General features: G+C 44.3%; 1 protein-coding gene across 1 annotated transcript in view; it reads right to left on the bottom strand.

The window, feature by feature from the left end:
- The window catches only part of rab2a (RAB2A, member RAS oncogene family), a 54,362-nt gene that overhangs the window by 19,772 nt on the left and 21,769 nt on the right, over positions 1–12,821 (bottom strand). The window contains exon 4 of the mRNA XM_061891369.1: positions 217–299. Coding sequence (XP_061747353.1) covers positions 217–299 — 83 coding nt within the window. The remainder of the gene's footprint in view (positions 1–216; positions 300–12,821) is intronic.

Here is a 12,821-nt window from a genome sequence, read left to right as displayed (position 1 = left end):
TGTGTAACGGTAACTTAACAACCCTGCTACATTAACATAGTGATCTTGAGGAAGGTACACTGGTAGAAACCTTCCCACTTACGCAGACACTAGCTTTTTGGTTCACGTACGAGTTCCGTTGTTATGGCGACTTGTTGGAGTGGAGTGTGCGTGTAAGTGGGAAGGCAAAGGAGCAGCGTAGTTCCTCACACTGTACACAGAACACCAGGTAGTTACCTTGTGATGTCATAAACCAGCAGTGCTCCTGCTGCTCCTCTGTAGTAAGACCTGGTAATGGAGCGGAAGGACTCCTGGCCGGCCTGGAGAGACACATATACATACGTTTAGGGAAAGAAAAGGACTTTTCAATCATTGAAAATGACAATTGTTTTTTCTCGTTATGCTGATCCTACGACAGGCTGTTTGTTCTCTTCTGTGAAACATCAGTTTCTGGATATTTGGGTGTTTAGATTGAGTGGATTAGAGCCCCGTTTACACTGCACACCAAATCTGATTTCTTGCCCTCAGGCGACACAGATTGGACACGTGTTGCCACCCTGGGGCCACCCTGGGGCCTGAGTGCGTTCACACTGGAGTCTGGCACAGATCACGTTTTACTTGCAGAGTAAACAGTCAGCCAGGAAAAAATCTGATTTCCAAGAAACCCGATTTGGGTCACTTTGGCCTGCTCCAGCAACCCCCGTGACCCCGATAGGTACAAGCGGTAGAAAATGGATGGATGGATGGCCTGCAGTGTAAACATAGTCTACATGTCTTGATCCTGAATCCTAAGCGGACTCCGGCTCCAGGGTTTTCAGGGTGCTGTGGAGAAGACGGGACAGAGCAATATCTGTAACCCGATACAATGGAGTTCTGTCTACTTGCACCATCCATCTTTCACAATTCTTTTCTGTCTACCCCACCCCCACTTCTCCATACATGAATAATAAGGACGCTCCCATTAGCTTGTATTGATGTAGCATTTCTGCCAAGTGGGACAGGTCATCTTGTTCATTTGCAATCCCTTCTCTTCTTCCATTGTGTCACCTCCACCCTCCACCCATCACTCATCTTTTCTCCCTGAAAGCCCAGCCTTACGAGCCCTGAGCCAGGTCTATTCATGCAGTCACAATGTTGCCTGTGTCTCCTTTGGAGCGCACACTCAAACAAAACGCCAGCAGCTGCAGCGCCACAGTCTCGCCAGCTCAGCTGTTTCAGGAAAACAGAAAGATGGCAAAGCGGGTGAATGACTGGCACATATCAGGTGGGTTCATCTTTGTCATGGTGCATGTTGCAGCAGGCCCACTTGTGTCACCAGGACTGACATCACCTCTGGTCTTCTTGCTCAACGCCTACACTCCATCTTTAACGCTGCTCTGGCTCCCCCCGCTGGTCACACGCTGCACTGCACGTCACAGCCAACTAGTGACGCCTCCAAAAGCTATTTGGCATTAAATTATGCAAAACCGATTTATGCTTTGTTCAGAGAAATTGCATTCCCTCTACAGGTGACTTCTGCTTTACTTTCTTTTAAGAAGTCAAAAAGAGTAAAAAAAAACACCATAACTGTAAAAAAAAGTTTGCTTTTATTTTCTTAATCCAATAAACTACATTTTCAGAATAAGGGGCTGGTCTGTATAAACTCATTATTTCAGGTATGATCCACCAACTTTTCCACTGAGGGCCTCAGACTGACAAATCAAAGGATGCAGGAGCCAACTCGGTAGTTGTCACCTTACAAGAAAATACAGCTTGGCTACTTCAGTCATAATTTTTGCGCTGAAGAAACATTTGACTTTAGCACCAGACTTCTTCTGTTTGTTTGATATTGTCATTACTGCCCCACGTGGTGGACAAGTGTATTACAAGTGAGCTGAGACAAACTTCTTGGTTAAGAAAGAGTGATCTCATAGACAGTCTGCTTCAAGTAATAAATACTGCACTGAACATGTCTGCTATCACACAAGATGTAATCAGTGTGGGCTGGAAAACCTCAGTGAACCTTTGGTTGGCAGCAAAAACCTGAAGCAGGAGTTGCAGACCAGACCTGGAGGAAAGTTGGACCGTCCATCTTTACAAAACTATTTCAGTGTAGAAATATGCCTAGGAGGTCAGGTGTGAATCGCTCTCTTGAGGTCAGGCCACAGTATCTCAATGGGGTTGAGGTCAGGACTCTGAGTGTTTCTGTTGTTGGGTGAGGTGGCTCCATGCAGTCAACATCTCAGAACTGTCTGCATGATTTCATTTACAACAAACACATCTATTGACATTTTCTAATCTATTTTACAGTCGCCCACGTCCAAATTGCCATGCATGAGACACGAATAAAGTAACATGTCTTCTTTCACTTGTTATTTGCAGTTTTATGCATTTCTACGTATAAAATAGAATTGCAAATTCAATCACTAACACAATTTTGAAGGGGAAAAAAAATCTCAAAAGTTTTTCCTTCTTGTTCCAAATAGTGCAGCCCGAGCCAGGTCAGAGTTATGGCGGCCTCTGTGTGTAACAGTGAAAATATATCAAAATAAACATATACCCATAATTCCCGACTAAAAGCTATTACATTTTTCCCACGCTTTGAACCCTGCGCCTTATTAAACTGTGCGGATAATTTATGGATTTTTCTTTGCTGGCAGCCATGAAGCAAATCATATACATTCAGCATTTAAATGGTGCGTGGGTGTTTGTGCTACGGCGCCATCTTTTCAATGCATTCGCTCACTGCCGGTGCAGCTGGGACAAGGTCTGCAAGTGTGGGAGAAAAAGTGCCACACAGTCTCTAATTCTTCATTCATCACTCAAAGCAAGTTTTACAATATAACTAAAACAATTCTTACATACTAAAGCGTCTGTAGGAGTGTTTTCATGCATATTTATATGTGCTGTTGTAATGTAATGACGCTAGCGTTGTTAACGTTAGCTAACAGGTTTGCGAGTGTCTGTGTTTGTATTACTACTTTTCAACAGCATTCTTTTTCTAAATTCACCAAACGTCAGCATGGAGTTATTGAGTGGGTTTAGCTGATTGGAGAGCTAGCTTGCGCAGCTAGTGGCTCCATGACCATGACTTCTGTTTTGTTTGATCAGCCGTGTTACAGACACCGTTTGGAAACAATTAAAGGTATGTAAATAAACATTTACTAAATATTTCTGTGTAGATAGGGCTGGGCGATATATTGCGGGTTTGTCTCTGTGCGATATAAAAAAATGACTAATTCGTAATATTTGAGTACATGTTCTGACGGACGCAGTTGCTTTAGCTGTGGGCATAAAACTACAGGCTCTTCTCTGTCCTTCTGACAGACAAGCAGGCGCACATTCTTACAAACTGTCACCTCATAAGTCACATACGTGTCCGCCCTCGCCCAGCAGAGAGGTAGCAGACTGGGCCACGTTAGCTGCTAACGTAGCCGTACGAGAGAAAGAAAGTGCTTATCTGGTAACAAATGAAGGAAGACTTAATTCCCAATAAAACAGCAGGGGGTCCATCGTCTGGCGGAGGTTGGGCTTCAAGTGGGAATATGTCCAACAGACAACCGTAATTTGTCAAGTGTGGGGCAAAAGCGTTGTTATAAAAAGTAGCATTACTGCTAATATGTAGCATCATTTGAAAAGTCACTCGCTAGTAACATACCAAAAAGTGAAGGATGAATACTATTTGATTTCCTAATATGCAGCTCATTTTTATTTGACACTTCAAATGTCTCTGACAATCTTGCACTTTCTGTTTTGGAAATGACTTGAATGTTTGTGCCATTGCTTAATAACTGTTTAATAAATACACTTTTGGTCAATGGACTTAGTTGTGATTTCTCTCTCTGCATGAAAGTTTGAAAGTAGCATATATGAATGCAGTATGAAGAAGAATGTTTGAATGTAGACACATAGAATCATCAAACTGCTGTGATTATATGCATCAAGTGTCCATTCAAGGCCCAGTCAAAATATGGTAATATATATGGTATATGGCCTAAAAATATTGCAATATTAAAAAAAGGCAATATAGCCCAGCCCTATGTGTAAATAACTCATTTCACAATCTGCGATTGATGGATGGGAAATCCTCTTCCCCTAAATGTAGTGGGCGTGGCTTATATCCTGTTGCGCCCTATAGCCTGTAAAATATGGTAATCACCTTGTAGAATAGAGTAGATCTAGAACAATGTCTTAGGCTCACCAACACAGGCGACATACAGCACTAAAACACAAACCGTGTCCGATATAAACACATAGACACAATAAAAGTGGAGGTTAAGTAGAAATAGGAATGAAAGTAAAAATGTGTTGAGATGTGAAATAGTATCAGTATCAGGTCAGGTTGTGGATGTGTTCACCTGTCACCCTAACAATGCCAACGGAATTTGGGATCCAATATTTTTTATAGTACCTTATGCCAGTGCAGCTCTATAGCGCCTCCTAGACCACATAACATCACACTGACAGCATGCAGCATGTCACTCTCAAGGTGTGTCCTGTCAGTGTCTAGGTGTGTCCTGTCACTCTGTAGGTGGTCCTGTCAGTGTCTAGGTGTGTCCTGTCAGTGTGTAGGTGTGTCCTGTCAGTGTGTAGGTGTGTCCTGTCAGTGTGTAGGTGGTCCTGTCAGTGACTACGTGTGTCCTGTCAGTGTCTAGGTGTGTCCTGTCAGTGTGTAGGTGTGTCCTGTCAGTGTGTAGGTGGTCCTGTCAGTGACTAGGTGTGTCCTGTCAGTGTCTAGGTGTGTCCTGTCACTCTGTAGGTGGTCCTGTCAGTGTCTAGGTGTGTCCTGTCAGTGTGTAGGTGTGTCCTGTCAGTGTGTAGGTGGTCCTGTCAGTGTCTAGGTGTGTCCTGTCAGTGTGTAGGTGTGTCCCACACACTCCTGGTCCTGTCAGTGTGTAGGTGTGTCCTGTCAGTGTGTAGGTGGTCCTGTCAGTGTGTAGGTGTGTCCCACACACTCCTGGTCCTGTCAGTGTGTAGGTGTGTCCCACACATTCCTGGTCCTGTCAGTGTGTAGGTGTGTCCAGTCAGTGTGTAGGTGTGTCCCACACACTACTGGTCCTGTCAGTGTGTAGGTGTGTCCTGTCAGTGTATAAGTGTGTTCTACACACTCCTGGTCCTGTCAGTGTGTAGGTGGTCCTGTCAGTGTGTCCCACGCACTCCTGGTCCTGTCAGTGTGTAGGTGTGTCCCACACATTCCTGGTCCTGTCAGTGTGTAGGTGTGTCCTGTCAGTGTGTAGGTGTGTCCCACACACTACTGGTCCTGTCAGTGTGTAGGTGTGTCCTGTCAGTGTGCAGGTGTGTCCTGTCAGTGTGTAGGTGGTCCTGTCAGTGTGTAGGTGTGTCCCACACACTCCTGGTCCTGTCAGTGTGTAGGTGGTCCTGTCAGTGACTAGGTGTGTCCTGTCAGTGTGTAGGTGTGTCCTGTCAGTGTGTAGGTGTGTCCTGTCAGTGTGTAGGTGGTCCTGTCAGTGACTAGGTGTGTCCTGTCAGTGTCTAGGTGTGTCCTGTCCCTCTGTAGGTGGTCCTGTCAGTGTCTAGGTGTGTCCTGTCAGTGTGTAGGTGTGTCCTGTCAGTGTGTAGGTGGTCCTGTCAGTGTCTAGGTGTGTCCTGTCAGTGTGTAGGTGTGTCCCACACACTCCTGGTCCTGTCAGTGTGTAGGTGGTGTCCTGTCAGTGTGTAGGTGGTCCTGTCAGTGTGTAGGTGTGTCCCACACACTCCTGGTCCTGTCAGTGTGTAGGTGTGTCCCACACATTCCTGGTCCTGTCAGTGTGTAGGTGTGTCCTGTCAGTGTGTAGGTGTGTCCCACACACTACTGGTCCTGTCAGTGTGTAGGTGTGTCCTGTCAGTGTATAAGTGTGTTCTACACACTCCTGGTCCTGTCAGTGTGTAGGTGTGTCCTGTCAGTGTGTCCCACACACTCCTGGCCCTGTCAGTGAGTAGGTGTGTCCCACACACTCCTGGTCCTGTCAGTGTGTAGGTGTGTCCCACACATTCCTGGTCCTGTCAGTGTGTAGGTGTGTCCTGTCAGTGTGTAGGTGTGTCCCACACACTACTGGTCCTGTCAGTGTGTAGGTGTGTCCTGTCAGTGTGCAGGTGTGTCCTGTCAGTGTGTAGGTGGTCCTGTCAGTGTGTAGGTGTGTCCCACACACTCCTGGTCCTGTCAGTGTGTAGGTGGTCCTGTCAGTGACTAGGTGTGTCCTGTCAGTGTCTAGGTGTGTCCTGTCAGTGTGTAGGTGTGTCCCACACACTCCTGGTCCTGTCAGTGTGTAGGTGTGTCCTGTCAGTGTGTAGGTGGTCCTGTCAGTGTGTAGGTGTGTCCCACACACTCCTGGTCCTGTCAGTGTGTAGGTGTGTCCCACACATTCCTGGTCCTGTCAGTGTGTAGGTGTGTCCAGTCAGTGTGTAGGTGTGTCCCACACACTACTGGTCCTGTCAGTGTGTAGGTGTGTCCTGTCAGTGTATAAGTGTGTTCTACACACTCCTGGTCCTGTCAGTGTGTAGGTGGTCCTGTCAGTGTGTCCCACGCACTCCTGGTCCTGTCAGTGTGTAGGGTGTGTCCCACACATTCCTGGTCCTGTCAGTGTGTAGGTGTGTCCTGTCAGTGTGTAGGTGTGTCCCACACACTACTGGTCCTGTCAGTGTGTAGGTGTGTCCTGTCAGTGTGTAGGTGTGTCCTGTCAGTGTGTAGGTGGTCCTGTCAGTGTGTAGGTGTGTCCCACACACTCCTGGTCCTGTCAGTGTGTAGGTGGTCCTGTCAGTGACTAGGTGTGTCCTGTCAGTGTCTAGGTGTGTCCTGTCAGTGTGTAGGTGTGTCCCACACACTCCTGGTCCTGTCAGTGTGTAGGTGTGTCCCACACATTCCTGGTCCTGTCAGTGTGTAGGTGTGTCCTGTCAGTGTGTAGGTGTGTCCCACACACTACTGGTCCTGTCAGTGTGTAGGTGTGTCCTGTCAGTGTATAAGTGTGTTCTACACACTCCTGGTCCTGTCAGTGTGTAGGTGTGTCCTGTCAGTGTGTAGGTGGTCCTGTCAGTGTGTCCCACACACTCCTGGCCCTGTCAGTGTGTAGGTGTGTCCCACACACTCCTGGTCCTGTCAGTGTGTAGGTGTGTCCCACACATTCCTGGTCCTGTCAGTGTGTAGGTGTGTCCTGTCAGTGTGTAGGTGTGTCCCACACACTACTGGTCCTGTCAGTGTGTAGGTGTGTCCTGTCAGTGTGTAGGTGTGTCCTGTCAGTGTGTAGGTGGTCCTGTCAGTGTGTAGGTGTGTCCCACACACTCCTGGTCCTGTCAGTGTGTAGGTGTGTCCCACACACTCCTGGTCCTGTCAGTGTGTAGGTGTGTCCCACACATTCCTGGTCCAGTCAGTGTGTAGGTGTGTCCTGTCAGTGTGTAGGTGTGTCCCACACACTACTGGTCCTGTCAGTGTGTAGGTGTGTCCTGTCAGTGTATAAGTGTGTTCTACACACTCCTGGTCCTGTCAGTGTGTAGGTGTGTCCTGTCAGTGTGCAGGTGTGTCCTGTCAGTGACTAGGTGTGTCCTGTCAGTGTCTAGGTGTGTCCTGTCAGTGTGTAGGTGTGTCCCACACACTCCTGGTCCTGTCAGTGTGTAGGTGTGTCCTGTCAGTGTGTAGGTGGTCCTGTCAGTGTGTAGGTGTGTCCCACACACTCCTGGTCCTGTCAGTGTGTAGGTGTGTCCCACACATTCCTGGTCCTGTCAGTGTGTAGGTGTGTCCAGTCAGTGTGTAGGTGTGTCCCACACACTACTGGTCCTGTCAGTGTGTAGGTGTGTCCTGTCAGTGTATAAGTGTGTTCTACACACTCCTGGTCCTGTCAGTGTGTAGGTGGTCCTGTCAGTGTGTCCCACGCACTCCTGGTCCTGTCAGTGTGTAGGTGTGTCCCACACATTCCTGGTCCTGTCAGTGTGTAGGTGTGTCCTGTCAGTGTGTAGGTGTGTCCCACACACTACTGGTCCTGTCAGTGTGTAGGTGTGTCCTGTCAGTGTGTAGGTGTGTCCTGTCAGTGTGTAGGTGGTCCTGTCAGTGTGTAGGTGTGTCCCACACACTCCTGGTCCTGTCAGTGTGTAGGTGGTCCTGTCAGTGACTAGGTGTGTCCTGTCAGTGTCTAGGTGTGTCCTGTCAGTGTGTAGGTGTGTCCCACACACTCCTGGTCCTGTCAGTGTGTAGGTGTGTCCCACACATTCCTGGTCCTGTCAGTGTGTAGGTGTGTCCTGTCAGTGTGTAGGTGTGTCCCACACACTACTGGTCCTGTCAGTGTGTAGGTGTGTCCTGTCAGTGTATAAGTGTGTTCTACACACTCCTGGTCTTGTCAGTGTGTAGGTGTGTCCTGTCAGTGTGTAGGTGGTCCTGTCAGTGTGTCCCACACACTCCTGGCCCTGTCAGTGTGTAGGTGTGTCCCACACACTCCTGGTCCTGTCAGTGTGTAGGTGTGTCCCACACATTCCTGGTCCTGTCAGTGTGTAGGTGTGTCCTGTCAGTGTGTAGGTGTGTCCCACACACTACTGGTCCTGTCAGTGTGTAGGTGTGTCCTGTCAGTGTGTAGGTGTGTCCTGTCAGTGTGTAGGTGGTCCTGTCAGTGTGTAGGTGTGTCCCACACACTCCTGGTCCTGTCAGTGTGTAGGTGTGTCCCACACACTCCTGGTCCTGTCAGTGTGTAGGTGTGTCCCACACATTCCTGGTCCAGTCAGTGTGTAGGTGTGTCCTGTCAGTGTGTAGGTGTGTCCCACACACTACTGGTCCTGTCAGTGTGTAGGTGTGTCCTGTCAGTGTATAAGTGTGTTCTACACACTCCTGGTCCTGTCAGTGTGTAGGTGTGTCCTGTCAGTGTGCAGGTGTGTCCTGTCAGTGTGTAGGTGTGTCCTGTCAGTGTGTAGGTGTGTCCTGTCAGTGTGTAGGTGTGTCCTGTCAGTGTGCAGGTGGTCCTGGGTTGGTTCACCATCTGACAATTGTGTGTTTCCACTTATTAAGTAAAGTGACCGTGCCAAGCAAGAACTTCTCCATGTGTTCACAATAAAACGTTCTAAGATTTGACACCAAGATTTTGATATGATTACACAGTTGTATTTTGTTTTTTAGAAATTGATGTACAACTTGCTTTGAAAGCCCAAGTCGAGGTGGCAAGCAGATATTTGATGGAGTTTTTCATACCGGAAAAAATCTTGGAATATCTTGTCGCATGATCAGATATTTCAAAGTTAAAAGGATATGTAATTGCACACAGTTTTTTTGTCACAAAGAAAAGTGTCATTGTTGCAGATTATGTGTAGGCTTTGGTGGGCTGATGAGGACTTGGACACCTGATGCAGGGGGGGGTTAGGGTTAGGGTTGTTTGTGTTGTATAGTTTGTGTTGCACTAGTTGTGTATGTTTACATGTTGTGTGGTGTGAACAATAGTTTGTGTTGCACTAGTTGTGAATGTTTACATGTTGTGTGATGTGAACAATAGTTTGTGTTGCACTAGTTGTGAATGTTTACATGTTGTGTGGTGTGAACAATAGTTTGTGTTGCACTAGTTGTGAAATGTTTACATGTTGTGTGATGTGAACAATAGTTTGTGTTGCACTAGTTGTGAATGTTTACATGTTGTGTGATGTGAACAATAGTTTGTGTTGCACTAGTTGTGAATATTTACATGTTGTGTGATGTGAACAATAGTTTGTGTTGCACTAGTTGTGAATGTTTACATGTTGTGTGGTGTGAACAATAGTTTGTGTTGCACTAGTTGTGAATGTTTACATGTTGTGTGATGTGAACAATAGTTTGTGTTGCACTAGTTGTGAATGTTTACATGTTGTGTGATGTGAACAATAGTTTGTGTTGCACTAGTTGTGAATGTTTACATGTTGTGTGATGTGAACAATAGTTTGTGCTGCACTAGTTGTGAATGTTTACATGTTGTGTGATGTGAACAATAGTTTGTGTTGCACTAGTTGTGAATGTTTACATGTTGTGTGGTGTGAACAATAGTTTGTGTTGCACTAGTTGTGAATGTTTACATGTTGTGTGATGTGAACAATAGTTTGTGTTGCACTAGTTGTGAATGTTTACATGTTGTGTGATGTGAACAATAGTTTGTGTTGCACTAGTTGTGAATGTTTACATGTTGTGTGATGTGAACAATAGTTTGTGTTGCACTAGTTGTGAATATTTACATGTTGTGTGATGTGAACAATAGTTTGTGTTGCACTAGTTGTGAATGTTTACATGTTGTGTGTGTGAACAATAGTTTGTGTTGCACTAGTTGTGAATGTTTACATGTTGTGTGATGTGAACAATAGTTTGTGTTGCACTAGTTGTGAAATGTTTACATGTTGTGTGATGTGAACAATAGTTTGTGTTGCACTAGTTGTGAATGTTTACATGTTGTGTGATGTGAACAATAGTTTGTGCTGCACTAGTTGTGAATGTTTACATGTTGTGTGATGTGAACAATAGTTTGTGTTGCACTAGTTGTGAATGTTTACATGTTGTGTGATGTGAACAATAGTTTGTGTTGCACTAGTTGTGAATGTTTACATGTTGTGTGATGTGAACAATAGTTTGTGTTGCACTAGTTGTGAATGTTTACATGTGTGATGTGAACAATAGTTTGTGCTGCACTAGTTGTGAATGTTTACATGTTGTGTGATGTGAACAATAGTTTGTGTTGCACTAGTTGTGAATGTTTACATGTTGTGTGATGTGAACAATAGTTTGTGTTGCACTAGTTGTGAATGTTTACATGTTGTGTGATGTGAACAATAGTTTGTGTTGCACTAGTTGTGAATGTTTACATGTTGTGTGATGTGAACAATAGTTTGTGTTGCACTAGTTGTGAATGTTTACATGTTGTGTGATGTGAACAATAGTTTGTGTTGCACTAGTTGTGAATGTTTACATGTTGTGTGATGTGAACAATAGTTTGTGTTGCACTAGTTGTGAATGTTTACATGTTGTGTGATGTGAACAATAGTTTGTGTTGCACTAGTTGTGAATGTTTACATGTTGTGTGATGTGAACAATAGTTTGTGTTGCACTAGTTGTGAATGTTTACATGTTGTGTGATGTGAACAATAGTTTGTGTTGCACTAGTTGTGAATGTTTACATGTTGTGTGGTGTGAACAATAGTTTGTGTTGCACTAGTTGTGAATGTTTACATGTTGTGTGGTGTGAACAATAGTTTGTGTTGCACTAGTTGTGAATGTTTACATGTTGTGTGATGTGAACAATAGTTTGTGTTGCACTAGTTGTGAATGTTTACATGTTGTGTGATGTGAACAATAGTTTGTGTTGCACTAGTTGTGAATGTTTACATGTTGTGTGATGTGAACAATAGTTTGTGTTGCACTAGTTGTGAATGTTTTACATGTTGTGTGATGTGAACAATAGTTTGTGTTGCACTAGTTGTGAATGTTTACATGTTGTGTGATGTGAACAATAGTTTGTGTTGCACTAGTTGTGAATGTTTACATGTTGTGTGATGTGAACAATAGTTTGTGTTGCACTAGTTGTGAATGTTTACATGTTGTGTGATGTGAACAATAGTTTGTGTTGCACTAGTTGTGAATGTTTACATGTTGTGTGATGTGAACAATAGTTTGTGTTGCACTAGTTGTGAATGTTTACATGTTGTGTGATGTGAACAATAGTTTGTGTTGCACTAGTTGTGAATGTTTACATGTTGTGTGATGTGAACAATAGTTTGTGTTGCACTAGTTGTGAATGTTTACATGTTGTGTGATGTGAACAATAGTTTGTGTTGCACTAGTTGTGAATGTTTACATGTTGTGTGATGTGAACAATAGTTTGTGTTGCACTAGTTGTGAATGTTTACATGTTGTGTGATGTGAACAATAGTTTGTGTTGCACTAGTTGTGAATGTTTACATGTTGTGTGATGTGAACAATAGTTTGTGTTGCACTAGTTGTGAATGTTTACATGTTGTGTGATGTGAACAATAGTTTGTGTTGCACTAGTTGTGAATGTTTACATGTTGTGTGATGTGAACAATAGTTTGTGTTGCACTAGTTGTGAATGTTTACATGTTGTGTGGTGTGAACAATAGTTTGTGTTGCACTAGTTGTGAATGTTTACATGTTGTGTGATGTGAACAATAGTTTGTGTTGCACTAGTTGTGAATGTTTACATGTTGTGTGATGTGAACAATAGTTTGTGTTGCACTAGTTGTGAATGTTTACATGTTGTGTGATGTGAACAATAGTTTGTGCTGCACTAGTTGTGAATGTTTACATGTTGTGTGATGTGAACAATAGTTTGTGTTGCACTAGTTGTGAATGTTTACATGTTGTGTGATGTGAACAATAGTTTGTGTTGCACTAGTTGTGAATGTTTACATGTTGTGTGATGTGAACAATAGTTTGTGTTGCACTAGTTGTGAATGTTTACATGTTGTGTGATGTGAACAATAGTTTGTGTTGCACTAGTTGTGAATGTTTACATGTTGTGTGATGTGAACAATAGTTTGTGTTGCACTAGTTGTGAATGTTTACATGTTGTGTGATGTGAACAATAGTTTGTGTCTGCACTAGTTGTGAATGTTTTACATGTTGTGTGATGTGAACAATAGTTTGTGTTGCACTAGTTGTGAATGTTTACATGTTGTGTGATGTGAACAATAGTTTGTGGTTGCACTAGTTGTGAATGTTACATGTTGTGTGATGTGAACAATAGTTTGTGCTGCACTAGTTGTGAATGTTTACATGTTGTGTGATGTGAACAATAGTTTGTGTTGCACTAGTTGTGAATGTTTACATGTTGTGTGATGTGAACAATAGTTTGTGTTGCACTAGTTGTGAATGTTTACATGTTGTGTGATGTGAACAATAGTTTGTGTTGCACTAGTTGTGA

The sequence above is a fragment of the Nerophis ophidion genome, linkage group LG28 (genome assembly GCF_033978795.1).
Source record: "Nerophis ophidion isolate RoL-2023_Sa linkage group LG28, RoL_Noph_v1.0, whole genome shotgun sequence".
Lineage (NCBI taxonomy): Eukaryota > Metazoa > Chordata > Actinopteri > Syngnathiformes > Syngnathidae > Nerophis > Nerophis ophidion.
This window is presented reverse-complemented; position numbering and strand designations above follow the sequence as displayed.